We start from the raw sequence: 17,888 nt of genomic DNA, 5'->3' as shown, positions 1-17,888 counted from the left end.
AAACAGTAAGGTTCAGTCAGACCTGTATTTGTTACTGGCAACAAGCACTGTGATTTTTTAAATTTTTTTTTTAATTAACTCACTTGAGGCTGTCTAAATATTCCCAGTATTAATGATGCCTCACGTAGAGTAATGTAACAGCAGATTAAAGTTTGCACCCCCATATTTTGATACAAACTATGGCAAGGTATTTCCAAAAGAGTCCCTTTGACATTGAATAGCTGTTTTAAGATTTGTAATTTAGAAAAAAAAAAAGAAAATCTTTAAACAGTACCAAAAACTAGATAAACCAAGCCTCACTTGGTGTAAGAGGACCTCTTCACAAAGGGAAGGCAAATGCTCCTTTGGAGTGGTTTCAACGTTGCACAGAAATGAGACCAGAAATACACACAAGAAGTTACAGGTCAACTGATTTACTGGAGTTGTGCAGTAATTTCCACCTTATGGTAAGTTAAGGATTGTAGTATGGACCCAGAAAAAGATTTCCAAAAAGATAAAATGCTGGGAGGAGACAGGAAAAAGTATCTGTCTTCCCACGCCGAGGATCCGATGCACTGGAACGGGCAGCCCTGCCTTCAGCTGTTCGCTGCAGTGGTGGACGCGCTCAGAACCAGAAGTCTGATGTTTAAACGTCCCACCACTGACATCATGTCTAGATCCATCGTGGCTCACTAGGTCTCACTTAGGTCTGAATAAATAGGCATTTGGGGCAATTTCAACAGAAGTTGCCTGCACAGAGGCCAGCTTATCAAGTTTAGCCTTACTTCTGGAACGCTGGCAACCAGGCGCAATGCACCGCTCTGTTCCGTGCGTGCCAACTGCTAGGCTTTTCGGATTACAAGTACGACTCACTTGCACCGCACGTTTGTACAACACTTCAGAAGTGTGAAGCGTTAGCAATTCTAAAGTACAGTTAAACTTGACTGCAGTTCCAGGGCTAAAACACCTTAGCTCTGGAAGCACAGATCAGACCCTTCGCCTCTCCAGTGCCCCATGTTACATACAGGCTTCCACGCTCACAACAGCCAGCGCACGTATCAAATAACATCAAAGTAACGCTCTGACATCCAGCAATGAGCCAGGCTTTTCACTGTAGTCCCAGAGTACTCTGAAAAATCTCAGTTCCATATGTAACTATTAGATTTTTAGTACACGTCATGTCACAGAGTTAGTGTTTTCCTTACAAATATATGGCACTAAGTGTAAAACTTTATGACTTATTTCAAACAGTGTACCATACTTCACAGCAAAGCTTTAAAAAGAATCCTCTAACTCCCACTTCTTCTAAATGTACAGCTGGTGGGAGGCCAGGGTGTCCATGAACGGTCGCACGAGGTTGTCTGTCGAGAAGTAAAAGACCAACCCAAAGGTGATGGAGATGGGAAGAGCAGGCAGTGCTTTCTTAAAAACAGCCAGTAATAAAAGAGTTAAGCATAAACCCTGCCAGAGAGAAGATAATAAAAAACATAAGGAGATACAGTAAGAAGCCCAGAAACATATCTGTCATCAACAAACTAATATTCACATAATAAGCTATATACACTGTACGGCAATTAAAGCCTGCTGAGCTACCAGTGGTGTGAGGTACATTTGCCCACACCTTCATCTTTCATACAAGCTGGCCAGGTATTTTCTTCAGCAATCTTCAGCACAGCTCTCTGCTGAGAAAGTGGTATAAACAGCTGCTGCTGACATACAGCCGACCCCGAGAGGTTAATTTATTTACAGATTATTTTACACTTTGTTCTACGCCAGTATGTAGAAAGTACTGATGCAGCAGATAAAAGCACTTAAATCCTGGTGAACTGCACAGATAAGGAGTTTCACTGAAGGACTACTACACAGTGGCACGTACTTCTGACACTTTCCCAGTTTTCAAGGACTCTTGGGGTAAAAAAAAAAAAAACAAACATACAAAAAATATCCACTGCTGTTCTTTTGACTGGATTGCTTACTGTGATGGTTGAATTCTGGTTTTAGCTGGATAACAGGCCAAGATCTGGTTTTTTTGAGCATGTATGAAAGCTTTTGTACGTTTTGGGTAGACAGTATAACTAAGTGTATTTAGGTATGGATTTCTTCTCTCATTTGAGCCCTTTTTTCTTCCTCCATGATGACAAGGCTTCAGAGACACTAGGCTCCAAAAAATTTACCCCCATAAAAGAAACAGAATGGGGCATTTCGCCTCACAGACAGACAAGACAGAGCACTTCCCGCAGCGAAGGGATCCTGTGCTAGATCCCAGGATATGGGGCTAGGTGATCCTATGGGCTTCTCTGACCTGTGAGGTAGTAAAGCTACACTCAACACACTTTATTTAAGTTAGCTCATTTCTAGTTCTCATGCTTTTTGATCCATGATCTTCACAAGTGGAAGTCACTGTCTTTCACTATCTTTGGGATCTAAGTGAGGAAATAGAGGCCCAAGGAGGACACAATAATTCATTTTCTCTTTTACCTTCTGAAAATCTTGCTGTTGCCCTTCTGGTTAGTGTCCATAATGATGTTCATATAAACAGCAAGTTCCTAGTAATTATATTCTACCTAGGTGAAAGCGCAGCAGTGTGTGGTCATCAGACCTGGCAGGACCAAGTCCTTCAGCAGTTACAGTATGATTGTCATCTGCTTTTACTGATAATTCCCATGGATTTTCAAGTTTCCTTCCTTCCTGTTTTTTCCAGCGTGAACACAACAACAAGATAGGTCTAGATCCTCTTATTTAGCCGTTCTCCTTAGCAACAGGGACTTAACCCAATCAATGTGGAGTTCGTAACATTGACTCTTGCGGCTGAGAGAAGTCCCCAATCTCTTAACACTGAAGCAAACACATTAACAATTCCTTTCCCTGGGGCTGTTTCCCCCCTACATCTCCACACTTGGCTCTGCCCCAAGCAGTCCTCTCTCCCAGGCCGTATCAACTGGCTTCTGCCAGGGGCTGTGTCTTTACAGACAAAGCACTGGGCTGGGAAATCCACTGGTGGTTCCTTCTAAACACCCAGCGTGTTACCTGTAGAGATTTAGCAGTGTTCAGCTGCTGGTACTTCTGGCAACACCGCTGTGCTAAACAGGCTGTAACAGAGTTTTAAAAAGCTTGCTCACTTACTATAAGAATGGCTACAAAGCAGGCCAGCGTAGTATTCCAGTCTCCACTAGCTGTGGCAGCTGCTTTCCCAACAAGCACACTGTAAAATATGAAGTCTCCAAGGCCCAGCTTCACACCCCCTGAGAGAAGTGGAAAAAGAAAACAAGCGTTACTTCTGCTTCTCCTGTTCAGCTTCCTCCTGAACAAGTTCTTGTCCTCTGGGGAGCAGGTGAACGTTTCTGCTTAAATGGGCTGCATAGCCAAGAGATGTCACTGGAACCACAATCTCAGATACAGCAGCAGCAAGAAGTAATACAGAGGCAGACTTAAGGTCTTCGTTGCTCAACAAGTCACAACTCTCCAAATTTTAACCACGATTAGGCCAAACTGGGTAACAGTGTTAACTACAATGACTAAAAATGTTAGGCTCTGACTACACTGAAAACAAGGTATGAAGCTTCCCTTACTTTCCTCCTCCTCGAGCTCCTCGAAAGAAGTGATGGGGCGGGTTGGAACAGGACTCCTCGTCTCCGACATCTGAGAGTCTGCATGTGAAGTGGTCCTGTGGTTCTCTCTCCCATCCTCAGCTTGGTTACACAAAAACAGGCCAAGAAGAATGGACAAAAAAAAAAAAAAAAAAAAAAGAGAGAGAAACGAAAGAGGTAGCAACATTCATAACTTGTTTTAATGCATGAAATCCACACTTCTGTACAGCTTGTCTAGAATGGGCAAGCCCTTTGTTTCTTGGAGTTGTGATCATCAGGACCAGCTCAAGCAGACAGATTTAGTGGCCTTGATGAAAATGTGTGTTATTTGAAACAGCTGGAAGGGTACACGTTCACAGCTTCTTTGACAGCCACCCAGGAGTTTTTTGGCTTTAACAAGCGAGTACATAGGCAGAACTAAGCGTTGCTCTACACAGGCTAGAATGACAAGTAAAACCAAGTAAACTTAATATGCCCTCCCACATTGTTATATCTTTGGGGTGGAGGTGCTTGGCTATTCCTTAATTGGTAGTATGAGAAAAATGGATGAGTAAGAGAACTGCCATTTATGAGAAAAGTTCTACCCTGAATCACACTGACATTGGGGCCGAGTGTTCACATGTAGCATTTTTCAGAAGCACTCATACAAACTTTCCAGTCTACGTCAGTCTGACGGAATGCTGCCGCTGCAGATGCAAGCGGACTGTGATCTGGGACACACAAAGCTTCCGCAGTGGCATTCTGTGCACCTCAGCATGTAGTCCGCAGCTGCTTTGTGCCCAGTTTCAAAGCAGGATTGTATCTCTATGGTTTGTTAGTATGTCAGCTGCTTTATTCTGAAATAAGCAGCATGTTCAGTTATCAAGCCTTATCATACATTTATTCCTTTAACATAACAAGGTACTGTCATCTCTGAAGTGCAACAGGACCAGATGGGAAATCCTTCTAACACCACAAGTCAGATTTTATTCAGTCACCTTCAAAACTGCAGTTTAACTTGCATTTCAAGAAGATAAAAGCAAAGGCACAAAAATTACCACAGGACCAACCAGAATGTAAACTTGCAACACATTTGCTACTGTTGGGTAACTGCCGAAACATAAGCCTTTACCCAAGGGTAAATGTAAAGACGTTCATTTTCTTTGGCAGGGTAAGCCATATTGCATTTACAGCTAGGTAAAAGCATGTCAGTTCCGTAGCAGTGGCCTGAATGCAACACATTTAAGTTCACCAGCTCATCACCATTATATTTATGGGTCTATTTTGTAATTTACCATCCCCAGCTAGTGAAAATACAAACCCCTACTAGTCCACTTTTGGCTTTGACTTCAGTACATCTGAAGATGTGTGTTGGACAACACTTTTGTTTGGTTTTTTGTTTGTTTGTTTGTTTGGTTTGGTTTTTAAATAAAGGCAGCCTGAATACTGAAGCTTCCTATATCGTCTGGTCATTTTCCTGCCAGTCCTAACAGCAGGTTTCAGAACACCACCGAGTTCTGCAACTAATGTGACAATACTGAAAAAAATGCATCCATCAGGATTCAGGGGCTTACATTTACCTGCAGCCTCAAACATACACATTATTTCCGTGGGACAGTGCTCTGTATAGAAGAGCGACATGCAAGCAAACCTGCATCCCATGTCTGCTGACTTGGTCCTCTCGCTGCTGTGTCTGACTTTGCCATCGCAACTGTCCACATCATGGCAGCTAAAAGAAACAGAGAAAGTGATCAGCTGCATAAAACATCGGTCACTATAGCTCAGAGGAGCTAAGTATTTAGCTTTCCCTAAAAATACAAGCCCTTGCCCCTGTAAATGCTTTTGAAACGCTCACTCTTAGTTGGTTTCCCCAGGCACTTTGGAGGCAAGGTGGGAGAAAATTAAGGCAGTGCAGCTATTCAGTTTTTAAGAAAGTCCCAGAGCACAAATAGCTAAGAGCCAGTATATTCTTCTCTGTAGGCTAAAGAAAGCAAACATCCAGAACTAGGGTCCTCATCTCCTTTGTTTTCTACCTGGTTTCTGGCTCTTCTCTTCAAAGCAAACAATTGCCCAGGAAATGATGGTAGTACAAAAGGTAACCAGAGGTTAACTTAACACAGCTTACTCCTCCTGTTCTGCTAAAGGTAAAGCATACAAGTGAGGGATATGCGGGAGTTGTCAGTGTGCCAGTTTTCTCTCTGCCTGTTTGTTTTGGTTCCTTCCTGTCAAAATATTGGCTATTTCAGTTTTGGTTCCAAGAACAACTGAAGGATGTTTGGGGGTTTATTCTTGAGATCAATCCCTAAATTAAAAAGGAACACAAACCATTCTGAAATCAGTGGAAGGGAACTCAAATCAACTGCTTATTTAAGTATGTGTCAGTCTTCCTGTTTTTATAGATGCTAAACTAAATAAAATAAGCCAAGGCAAACACAGTGCCTGCTTTTCCACTACAAGCTCAGCCAAGGTGATGTTTTTGCATCTAGAGGGAACCACAGAATGTGGTCTTGCAATGGAGACACTGACATTCTGCACAGGAACTTTCTGTTCAGTATTTATTATTTGTTGAATTGCATTCTCCTTTAGAGAACTTCTTATTTGTTAACTAAAACATGTGAGAGACTTCACCTAGATGGTCTCAGATCAGCATAACAGAATCTCCAGTAAAAGGGAGATCAGCTGAAGCCAACAGAAGCTCTACTTGGAACATGTAAAAGCATTTATGTAACATTAAATACTTGGAAAAAAAGATCCATCAGGTTGTAGGCATCCTCAACTTCACACCCAACATTTGGAAATACCCATTCATCTTACAAGCGATGTAATGAAAAAGGCACTGAGGTCCATGAAGCGCTTGAGCCCAGGTCCCAGGAGTGTTGAGTCGCCTGCCTTCCAACCATCTTAATCTTAAGCACATACATACTTTTGTGGATAAGGGCACTAGACACCATCATAGTTAAAACAGTCCAAGAAAGCCAGTTAAGAGACTGATTTTGTTTGCAGAGCAATACTTGAGTAGAGCCCTTTACAAAGCAAGCAGCCACACAACAAACAATAAAGCAAATGTATTCTAAGCACTGCCATCTGTACAGTGCACAGAGCAAGAGGGGGCTACAGGAAGAATGGAACCTCATCACATGCTTAAAGTGTGTCTACAAAGCATACACACAAGGAGTAAGTGTATTGAGCGAGCATCATCTAATCACAGAACTTTGCAAATGCTACTGTCTAATATAGGTTTTTATATGCAGAACAAAGGGGTATGTTCTGCACTGTATTCGTGAAAGAATAAACCTACTTTTGAACATTTCAGCTTCACAAGGCATATGTGGGCTCCCTTTGGCTAATTAGAGTTGGCACCGTTGTAACTGATAACTGAGGCCTTCTACAAACGGTCTGTTCCAGAACATAAATGTGCACCAATCTTAGGGCAAGGAAATAACTAAAATAATGCTCTTTGGTCTGACACAGAAATAGGCTGCGAGTTTAATCTGGCTAAAAACATTAACATTCTAATCTTACTCACAGGAATATATTAATGCAGGAAAAATGGGCTCATTTCTCTCCTGTGCAGTTTCTACCAGCATTCTCAGCGGCCCCTTGGGACAGAGAACAGCCATCAGATCTGCAAAGAGAACAGGGCCAGACAATCTCATCTCAAACTATCAAGCATTATTTTACATTCTTTATCTTTAAAAAGCTATTCTCCCCTCAAAATTACCGCTATCAATATTAATTGGATGATTTCCTGAATGGCAGTTTCTGCCACTTTGCATAACTCTAGCTGTTCTAGTCCCTGAAGGTGTTGTTCACTTAAAATACTCTCCCCAAGCCTTAATGTAATAACAAGAGTTTTCATTGTGCTAATCTTATAAAAAGCCTCTTGAGAACACTATGTTATTTCTTTGAAAGTAGATGGCAGCATTACATTGAGGTGTTAAATTTAACAAGAGGAGGACTGGGGGTACTTTGTTCACGTTCCACAATCCATCGCTACGTACACTGACTCTGTTTCACATGAATGAAGGCCTTTGGTCCAGTTCCTCTTTGGCTAGCCCCTCTCCTCTGTCAGAGCTCCTCACCAATCTGAATGTTACCTCCCGGCTGCCTCTTGTTCTGCAGGTTCTCTTGAAACTTGTAACTCATACCAAAATCCACGATCTCTCAATAACCATAAACAAAACATGCAAGACTATCAGGTTGCTACTGATAAAAATCCAGCCACCCCTACAACACAGTTAGATGTGGTTCAGTACTTTGCTGCCTTGGTGTTCCACTTTGAAGGATGTGGTAGGATAGGAGTACAGTACCTACATGAACAAGTCAGCAAGTCAACTTAGTTGCCCATCTGTCTCTTTCTAAAGCTGTTAGCACCATAAAGGTGTTTTTTGAATGACATGCACAGTCCTTGCCTCAGAGTAACCTCCTCATGAGCCACACCTTGAGAGTCACAACCCAGACTTACCATAGATGGAGATTGCACCTAGAATCACCCATGCTGACCACTCAGGTAGGTATTTAATGAAAACCAGTGCCATCAGAGCACTGATCATAATGAGATACGCTTGCTGGAGCTGCAAGGGGCCTTTCCAGTGGATGCAAATCATTCCAACAGCTCCAAAATTCCAGATGACCAAGAACAGAGTAGGGTAATCCATGGCCACATTGTATGTCTTCAACACTTCACTGGAATACAACAAGAAAAGTTAGTTAAGCAATAAAAGCAACTGACATGCAAAGCATCATACTAGTTGTAGTTAAACAAGCCTCCTACTACACCAGGAGAAGGCAGGATAGAAGCAGCTCTCATCACGAAGGGGGAACCTGCCTTGCGGCCAGTTGCTGCTCTTGGCGCTCTGTTCCTCCTGCTGGAGATGGACATGCTGTGTGCGCCGACAGGCACCACACTGCCCCAGTCCTGAGGTCAACAATGATTCCAAGGCTTTGAGCAGGCAGGATTTCAAGTCTTAACTGAACCTAGACCTGCGGCTACGTGACTTGTCTGTAGCAAAGAAGTCCTGTAAGAGTCATCCCACCAGATGCATGACATTTGCAGTTAAAGATGAAAAGTTTTAACGAGCGTCACCAGCAAGTTGAAAGCTTGATTCTACCTGAGCTGTGAGCAAATAGGAATAAGCTTGATACAATGTAGTCCGAGAAAAAGGCAAGACAAATCAGAGAACCAACTCGGCATATAAAGTTCTTCTCCACTTGCTTCTCAATGTGTAATTCAGGGCCTCTGTACCACAAGGTTCAGCCTGTTCATTCCTTGCTCACGGTATCACTTCCCAGTGATTTTTGTAGAGTAGACACTGTAAAATCATTGCCTATTAGAGACCTCATTTTCCATTTTTTAAAAAAGAAAGCTCTCTCATTCTAATGATTTTTAAAACATCTGTTAGGAGAAGGGGACACATTCTCTTCCTTGTTGAAGGTGGGGATTTTCTGCAAAGAGGTGAAGGAGCCCTGAACTGCCAGGTTACCTGCACCATTCCCACTTACCCAAGATATATGTAGGTAAAGAGGAAGAGCAGCATCAAAGACGACAGGATCAGCCAGCCGTGGATGAACTATCAAGGGCAAGAAGAGACAGTGATTGAAGGGGCTGTTCCCCCTCGTGCAGATCCGAGTGCTGCACGCATTATTGACAGAGCTTCCTATTGCCCAACAGTCTCCTTCTGCTCTCCTCTACTTTCCAAAGACCCTGCCTTCCCCACTGCCGGTGAAGGAGGACGGACAACCAGTTGCTCCCAGTTCTCCCAAACTCTTACATGCTATATTCTATCCCATGGTGTTTGTTTTTCTTGGTTTGGTTGGGTTTTTTTAGTCTCTTTCCTAGCCATTTCCATGGGTATCCATGCTGGCTCCTAGCTTAGACAGGTAAGCACATTCTCTTTGCTTGGTGGGGAGGAGGAAAGGTTTGCCCAAGGATGCACAATAAATCCATTTCAGGGCCAAGTTTAAAAAGCAGCAGTGGCCCGTGCTCAAAGGCTGGGCTGGTACTCCGTATAACAACTTCCTGGGCACCACAAAACCTGAATGTGCGTTTCCCTACAAGCCTTGTCCCCTTCCGCCAGAGCCTCTGCAGGCAGGAGGAACACTGGTTCCACAAGCCTTGTCTGTAACTTCTTAAGAGAAGGCATTTGCAGTTAATGGTACAACTTAGTCTGTAAGTACAAACCACAGAACTTTTTTGATCACATGGAGAAGACTCAGACCTGACTAATACAAAGTAGCAAGCTTTGTTTTTAAGAGCCTATCATTAGTGACAAAATAACAGCAAAGCATATTCAGGGGCACAGTTCTACCACCGCAGACAAGGGCAATGGTACAAAGGTGATGAAGGTACGATACGATTCTTGCTATGACTAAGATGTAGATGACTAAGACTAACCTGTGCTGTGCCCGTATTTCTCACTGACACAGAAGCCCCACTTGAAATCAGGTTCACAGCATATGAGCACTTTACCTTGTAGCAGCGATATTTATAGAGCACAACTAGGAACACAGTCATTACAACGATGACGCTGATCATTATGATGGTGTTCAATACCGAGTTCAAGAGACGCTGGCCCACAGACGGGGTATCCTCACTGAAAGGGGTGTAGATCCTGCAGTGTAAAGCAAAAGCCATATAAAGTACGTACGTTGTCTTCTAACTAACTGCCCCAAGATAAAACCAGACCTCTGTGTGTGGGAAAGAAAGGGAGGCATGACTGCCAAGGACAGCAAACATGAGTTCTAGCCTCTGAAGGGACTGGGCTCCAGTTAATTATCAACTACAGATTAGCGGTCTCTATCAAAAGCACATTCCTACAGAGAAGCTGTGGCTGGCAGAGCTCTAAACAAAAAGACCTACAGTATAAATGACTTCATTGAAGTTTAGTAACTTCTCTCCAGGCCACAATTTTTTATTGCGTGCTCTGGATCCTCTCTGTGATAATTATAAGGATACATCCCAGGTGCTGTCCTAAAAGGAAGGGGGGCACCCTTTCTTTCCACACTTGGTAGGAGAGTCTTGGACTTTTTTATCCCTGCTCATCACCCCCCACCTCCCCCATTTTGTTTCCTTTGGTTCAGTTCAAGGGACCACAGTTCTGTTTCTCCACCCACCATGTGAAGTGCAGTTAGAGCCCCAGGAGTGCTCTCAGGCACAGTCAGCGAGAGCTGGATGGAATTATGTATCCACACCATGAGTCTTTACGAACCAGAAATGTCATCAGGAAATGAGACACTCATCCAAATGAACATGCTATTCCCTGATTGCTGCCAGCTAGTGGGTGAACAGACTAGGAGTTCAGCCTGGGCCTTTTATGCTGCAGCATGAAGCATATTTCGCTGCTCACAGGCTTCGCTTAAGGTGCCCTAATGACAGCGCTAACAAATTGGTATAATGCAGGCATGGAAGAACTTACACAGATGAACGTAGCATACTTTAGTAAGATCCTTATATGTTTACACAGCCACCTGTAGCTGTGTAAAGGTTCTCCCAACCTGCCAAGGAAGCACTCTGTGTAGACAGATGCGCGTGCGTGGGACGTATGTGTAAAGCTAGGAATCCCATGTACTCAGAGGCTATTCTGAAGACCCCACTTACAGCTGCCCGTTTTTCTCCGTATAGAAGCGCACTGACTTTATGGTGGCGACGACAACAATCATACAAAGGGTGACAGGCACAAAGAGCATGATTACATGCTTTGCTCCATATTTCAGAGTCAGCTCCTCCTCTTCATTTTCCAGGGCTCTTTCTCTCACTGGAACAGCCGAGTCAGACACTTCCCCATCAGCAATATTGTTAGGGCTACGGCTGCTACCTGTTCGCCTCTTCTGAAAAGAAATATTAGCAAATATATAAGATGCTTCTTTACTTTGTGTTCAAAGCTTTATTCCATCATATTTCATGAGGCTGCTGTAGGCCACCACAGCATACCAACTTGTTCCTAATAGAAAGGTACCAACTGAACAATAGAATTAGAAATTCCATTACAAACAGGCTGAAAAGGAGGGTTTTTTTTTAAACCAAAAACATTAATATCTAAGGGCCTCTTCAAGCGCAGTATATAGATGGACACATGCACATGAAGGGCAAGATGCCCAGAACGGAGACAGAAGGTCATCTGAGGTGGCACAAGATTGACCAGTTCCTCCCCCTACAGCAATGCTGTGCTTGCTTCACCCTGCTGCTTTGCTGGCAGCAGGACTAGATTCTGTTCTAACATTTGCTGCCTTTGACCAGAGCAGAGAAAGGGTTTCTGGCAAAATAAGAAGGCTGAAAAGGATATCCTGCAAGAATCACATGTGCATCAGGTCCCGATTAAAAACCTGTATCTTTATGGAAAGGAAGGAAAAGGGAGGAGTATATATGGAGATAAAAAGGGGGAAAAAGTCACAGCAGAGGAAATGGGAACAGGCACTGCTGCTGCTGGCTGAGAGTGACACCAGAGAAACAGCACTGGCCAAAGCCAATCCTAGAAGCCAGTCTGCTGGGAAGGACTGAGGGGTAGCAGGACTATCATCACACCCCATTTCTTCATTCCCTAGGCAGGACGCACACCTACCCTGTGTCCCTGTGCTTCCCCTGCTTCCGAGGCTTGCAGGCCATCCTGGTAGGAGGGTACTGGAGGGCTTTCTGCAGACATCAGGGATGTTCTCTCATTGCAGGGCTCCTCCTCGCTGTCTGAGTTGTTCATGAATGTGATCATCGTTGCCTTCCCAGGGCGCACTCAGGAGGGCCACAGCCAAGCACGACTCAAGGCTGAGGGGACAAGATGAGTGGAAGGAAAGAGAAACAGTGAACACCACAGTGCAAGCAGCTGGAAGTCTGAAGAGGAGGCATAATTTCAGCAGGGAGGCTACAGCATGCTATGTAACTCCATCTCCGTCTAACAGCTGATTTAGCCTCCTGTCACCCCAGGCACGACAATCCATTCAGTTAAAGTCACTGTGACTTTTGCAGGCAGGTAGAAGAGCAAAATGCAGCACTGAAGCAATTTAATACTTTTTCTTTGCCACAGCTTTCACAGTTGCTGCCTCTATTTTCCCTCTCCCATTAGTACACCTTGACTTTCACAATGGAGGTTTCTCAGTGCTTAGTGTTTGTTTTGCATGGGCCAAATAAAGCTTCACCTCAAATGCTGGCTGCCTGCTAGAAAGCTAGGAGAGCTCAGCTCTTACACAACACTCCTGCAAGCATCAGCAGGTAGCAGAAGTTTCTTAGTAACCCTGAGCCTCGGTTTTACATAAGCCACTAATCAGGAGTTACACGATGTCTTCCCCATTATAACTGTTTATTAACCAAATGAACTTTATAAATGGTTCTTCTCTTTACCCATGGACAAGGAGAAGTTTGTGTAGAAAGGGAAAGACCCGTCTCCTTAGGTGAGCCACTTTTTTTTATGTTGCCTTGTGATTAAAAGCAAAACCACTTGGGTGGGCAACAATGGAGTATAAAAGTGGGGACTAGAAATGTGTGGCCTCTTTCCACCTACTGTTGCCCAGAAAGGCAAGCAAAGCAGTGGCAGTGCAGAAAGGAAAGGAACAGCTCTTCTTCCTAGACACCAGACAGAGGAGGTACGCTGCCCTGGATACTGCAGAACAGCCCTAAAGCCAGGATTTCAGGAACCTCTGAAGGCAAGTGATAGAAGAATTCCTTTCAGCATTTATTAAGCCAGCTTAACAAAGCAACTGGAGTAAATAACAAGAATTCAGTCACCTTCTGATTCTCAGCCACCTGTCCATAAGCAAAACCAGACTTCCAATGCATTGTAAAGCTTCAGTATCTACAAGAACAACTCCTCTACAGTACTTTACCCAAGCCCATGTGTCTCAGGAAATATATCCAACTCAAAAGAGGAAGCTGAGCAAGCCATGTGACTTGGATGCAGTCACTTAAATCTGAATCATGCATTAGCAGTCCAACCAGCACACTATGCTGTCTGCCAGCCAGCTTGAGAGGTCAGAGCAGACACTTTGAAGATCTGCGAGATATTCTTGCTTATTACTAAAGAAACTGAAATTCACTTTGGAGGAAGAAAAGAGGGGGGAGTGGTTCTTTCACAACCTCTTCAACACATCTGGCACCTTCAAGAAATTTTAGAATGTCAACTCCATCTGCCCAAGTGAAACATTTTTCAGACATCTGCTCCTCCCCTGCCTTCCCTTCAAGCTTCTTCATATCATCTTGTTCCTCTTTTAGTGATAAAAGTGGTACAGTTATGGGAGACAAATGCAGGGGTAGCCCTCAAGCCAGGTCTGTCACCTTCACGGTAATACTGTGTTCTTACCGAGTGAGCTGCCCAACACCTGCACTTGTGTGCTTGTTTCTTAAAGAGCCCAAGATCTCCACTCCAGGTGCCCGACACACTCTTCTGACTGAGCACGCGAGGGCTCACGATTTACAGTTGAGAGTCTAGATTCCTGTTCAGTTATAGGGTTTAGGGCTTGAAAGAAGTTGGGTACATAAAGTCATTCAATCATGACATACGTCTGGATCTGTGAACAGGTGAAGTGATGCATGCCCCGGGACCTGTGACCCATGGAACTTAAATAACACTCAAAACCTCTGCCTGTGTCAGAGACCAGGGAAGAAACAGATCTACTCTCTGATAGTTTGGGACCAATATTTAGGTTTTAACAACCCAATGCAAATATTAAAGATTTTTTTCTCTCAATGTTTAATAAAGTGCCACACGATTTTTGCTACATGAACAGAGCAATTCTGCAGAGGATTTAGAAGGGACAGTCAGTTAGCCTACTTTCAACACCCTGGTTGTGCTCACTGGAGGAGTTAAACCAATAGCAAAAACTCAGTACTAATTACTGATTAATAATGGAAAAAGAATCTCATGACATAACACAGCTGTTTTTAAGCTGGACATTTTCTGCTATCCTCCCTCAATAAGGACATGGACAAATGCAAAGATGCAGCCATACTTCTGGTCAGCAGGCAGACTCAGACCTGAACACAGCTTTACTGTCTCTTGTTTACAAGGCTTTGTTTTTAGTGAGGGCTGACACAGACAGACCCCAGCATATCTGGGATTTTACAGGACCTCCTGTGGCAACCAGCCCTCAACAAATCCTCAGACACTGTGCTCTCAGATGCCTTAAACTGACCTAAATACATGGTCCCACCAAAGGGGTTGTCCCACCACCCTCAGCCTCTCTGGTGCAAACACCAGGTCCTCATCAGCTGTCTTAGCTCTTTTGATAAGACAATGGGCACTTTTTTTTCTTTGCTTTGACAGAGCCAGATTCCAACAGGACCAGCTCCCAGGCCCACAGGAGGGCAAGAGTGTGCTGGGCCACCCGCCTTCCAGTAGGGTCAAGCCTTATGGTGGCAAGCCCTCTGCTCACTCCCAGACAAGCAGCCAAGCAGCCCACCCTCAGCTCAGGTCTGCAACACCTATGGCAGCGTGGCTCTTAACCAAGCAGGTGTCTTTGGCATACAGTTTATGGAGGCAAGAACACTAGCCCTCCGCCCCACCATGGACCCAGCAGGGAGTTTGTCTACTGCCTCTATTTATCCATCAGACCTGCACTTTGAACTGGCACCAAGGCTGGGCTGGCTGCTGGAGATAAACCTTTGGTTTAAGCAGTTTGTCTTTCAAGGGAGGCAGGAGTAGCCTGGTCACTCTCACATCCACGCGCCCAGTGCGACAGCACCCTTTGGGCTGAGCAGAGCAGAAGAGGAGCAGGTCTCTGCCCCAGTGGCTTGCTTGCCAAACAGAAAGGGAGCCACAGAGCACCAGGCAACCAAGAAAGGGATGTTACAAAGCCACACTGTTTTCCAGTATCATTTCACCAGTTAAACTAAGGGAAGGGGCCTTGCAGAGACGATTTCTGCCTCCCAAGGCCGCTGGTTACACTTCAATGCAAAGCACAGGAACCTTAATTCCTACTCATGCACATGACACCAAATACACCGGTGCATCCTGACTGTGTTTTCCGACACTGAGCTGAAAAGGGGGAAGGACAGGAAAGGAAAGGAAAGCATGGAGGGCCGAGACAAGCACGCTCCCTTTCTGGCTGTAGCAACAGGAGGAGCTTTCAGGGTGGGGTGGCGGAGAAACACAAGCTGTACCTATATTCACAGAAAGCTATAGAGCATGGTCTACCAAATACTGTAAACAAAGAAGATGAACAACACATGCCAGACCATCATCAAACTGACACGGTAGGTTGCAGGGTATTGGGTAAGGTTTTCCTCTTTTCCTCTGTGGATGGATTCAAACCACTAGGGTTCCGTTCAAAAAATCATAAGATTTTTAACAGCTGAAAGACCAAACTCTCAAAACTGTATGGCAAAAATGAAAGGGGGCAAAAAGTAGGTCAGCTGAGGTGGGAATACAATCACTCCTGCTTTACAGCAGTTCTCATGAAGCCGGCAGGAGAGGATTCACCATTTCTCCCATTCCAGATGTCCTTCATACAAGGGACCTCTTTCCTCAAGTGCAATAAATCAGCTTTACAGATTTGGATGAAACTGGGCCAATTGGCACTAACATTAGGATCTAGCCTCTGTTTGCCTTTTAATTTCATACTGCAACATCACTGTGCTGCAAACAAACCTAAATCCTTTGCCTTGCATTTCATCCATCACAAATAATACCAGCACAATATGCAGCACAGAACAGCTGCTGCAGGCTGGCAGGATACTCAATAATCCACTTGAGAGTTAAAATTCCTGCTTATACATCCTGTTCTCTTCGATGGCAATTAGAAGAAGAGAAGGAGTCTTCCTTTGCTATATTTAGACCAAAAGAAAGCTTTGGGCTGACACTGACAGCCTGATGCTCTCCTGAGTTTCACCTCTAGTAGTGACTGCTGTTGGTAAACACAAAGAGGAGGAAAAAAACTTTTAAGAAACGTTAAGTGGTGGGGCCGAAATGAAGAGCAAAGATTTCCAGGTTCTCGCCAACGAATAAAGCCAGAACGTGCCTGCTGCTAAAACGACAGAGGACTCGGAACACCCCGTCTCAGCGGTCAGAAAAGAACTCGCAAATGCCCTTCACTTTCAGCCTCAGAACGCAGAACTAACAGAACACCAGCCGCTGCGGGAACCTGCGGAGACGCGGAGCCCTCTTTCCCCACGTCAGGGCACGCCAGCGCAGCTGAACCAGCACCGTTTTCTTCTCCCCCGCAGGAAAGCCACACGGCGTCGCCCCCCGGGGTTACTGTGCTGGCAGAGCTGAAGCCAGCCCCTCCCGGCGGGCGGCAGGACGGTCATTTTGCCGGCGCTCAGCCCGACGACACCGGCGGTCACCTCCACGGGCGTGCGCGCCGGGGCTAGCCGGCTTCTGCCCCCGTCCCAGCGCACGGGCACCGGCCGGCCACGCAGCGGCTGCCGGGGAGAGACAGCGGGCGCTGCGGCAATAAAACAAACAAAAAAACAGAATAAAAAACACCCCCGACCTGCCAGACAGAGACCTGCAGAGGGAGGCCCACGGACGGCCTACAGGTGTTCTCCCCAGGTGCCCTCCTAGTGCCTGCCGGCTCGGGCTGCCCCTTATGCACGCACGTACAGACACGCACGTACCGGCACACGCACAGACACACGCAGAACTTTCACCAGAGCGAGCCAGCAAGGCTGCCGCACCTCCTCCCCCCCAGCCTCCGTGCCGGGCCCCGGCGTGGAGCGGAGGGGCCTCGCACGGCTCCAGCAGCGCGGTGACCCCAAGTCCAGCCACGTCCAGCCCAGCCCAGTCCGGCCCAGCGGGAGGAGAGCGAGAGCCCGATCCCGCGGCCGCTCCCCCAGCCGCCGCCGCTGTTTACCTGCTCCCGGCACGGTACCGGCTCCCCTCGCTCCCATTGGCTCCGACGCGCTCCGGCCCCAACGCTGGCCGGGTGGAGGAGCGCGGCCGCCGATTCGCCGCGGCAGCTGTCGTTCGGATGATGCCTCCGCCTACTAGCCACTCTCTCCCAATGGGAGAGAAGCGTGGGGAGAGCCCGCCTTTCTATTGGCCGTTCCTCTTCCCACCCTCTCCCTCCGGCAGTGGGGCGGCTTGCGAGGCGTGGCCGAGCCGCCATAGCGGGGCGGGTGCGGGCGGAGCTGGGGCTGTGGCTGGCGGGGAGCGGCAGCGCACGGGGAGGAGCCGTGGCTCCCGCGGCCGGGGGTTGGGGTCAGGTGTCGGCTTCTCCCCTCGGCGGTGGGGAGGGAAACGGCGGGCCGAGTGCGGCCGGGGGCCCCTCCAGTTCGAACTAATTGCTTGAAAAGCGCCTGGCTCTGCGCCCGTAACTTAGGTGCTCGCAGACCCGGTACGGAACCGAGCCGCCGGCGGCTTGCAGGCGTTTGCCGCGCTTCGCAGCAGCCTGCAGCGAGCGGGAAAGCTGCGCCAGCGTGCA

At 46.2% G+C, this 17,888-nt stretch overlaps 1 protein-coding gene across 5 annotated transcripts; it reads right to left on the bottom strand.

Annotated features, from left to right (window-relative positions):
- Positions 1–1,053: 1,053 nt before the first annotated feature.
- On the bottom strand, positions 1,054–17,394 carry PSEN2 (presenilin 2). Of its 5 annotated transcripts, none has more exons than XM_075413102.1 (11): positions 17,319–17,394; positions 12,104–12,300; positions 11,143–11,372; positions 10,015–10,156; positions 9,048–9,115; positions 8,011–8,231; positions 7,072–7,170; positions 5,197–5,274; positions 3,549–3,668; positions 3,103–3,221; positions 1,054–1,440 (listed from the first exon to the last, which is right to left on the bottom strand). In XM_075413102.1, exons 2-11 carry the CDS (start codon positions 12,245–12,247, stop codon positions 1,285–1,287), a joined length of 1,377 nt encoding a protein of 458 aa, XP_075269217.1. In that variant the 5' UTR covers positions 12,248–12,300; positions 17,319–17,394; the 3' UTR covers positions 1,054–1,284. The 5 variants fall into 5 exon arrangements, with proteins under 5 accessions (XP_075269217.1, XP_075269221.1, XP_075269218.1 ...); XM_075413106.1 differs by having other exon boundaries at positions 11,143–11,369; XM_075413103.1 differs by lacking the exon at positions 17,319–17,394 and adding an exon at positions 17,083–17,311.
- Positions 17,395–17,888: the final 494 nt, after the last annotated feature.

This window comes from Opisthocomus hoazin, chromosome 2 (assembly GCF_030867145.1).
Source record: "Opisthocomus hoazin isolate bOpiHoa1 chromosome 2, bOpiHoa1.hap1, whole genome shotgun sequence".
NCBI classification, from domain to species: domain Eukaryota; kingdom Metazoa; phylum Chordata; class Aves; order Opisthocomiformes; family Opisthocomidae; genus Opisthocomus; species Opisthocomus hoazin.
The sequence above is the reverse complement of the archived record's forward strand: the minus strand, read 5'-3'. Positions and strand labels throughout refer to the sequence as shown.

Bases quoted from the DNA above. Each gene is read 5' to 3' on its own strand.
- PSEN2 (XM_075413102.1), bottom strand. From the start codon at position 12,247: ATGATCACATTCATGAACAACTCAGACAGCGAGGAGGAGCCCTGCAAT. The intron at 9,116-10,014 runs GTAAAGTGCTCA...TGCCCTTGATAG, and splicing joins ATAAATATCGCTGCTACAAG to TTCATCCACGGCTGGCTGAT. The intron at 8,232-9,047 runs GTAAGTGGGAAT...GTTGTATTCCAG, and splicing joins TTTACCTACATATATCTTGG to TGAAGTGTTGAAGACATACA.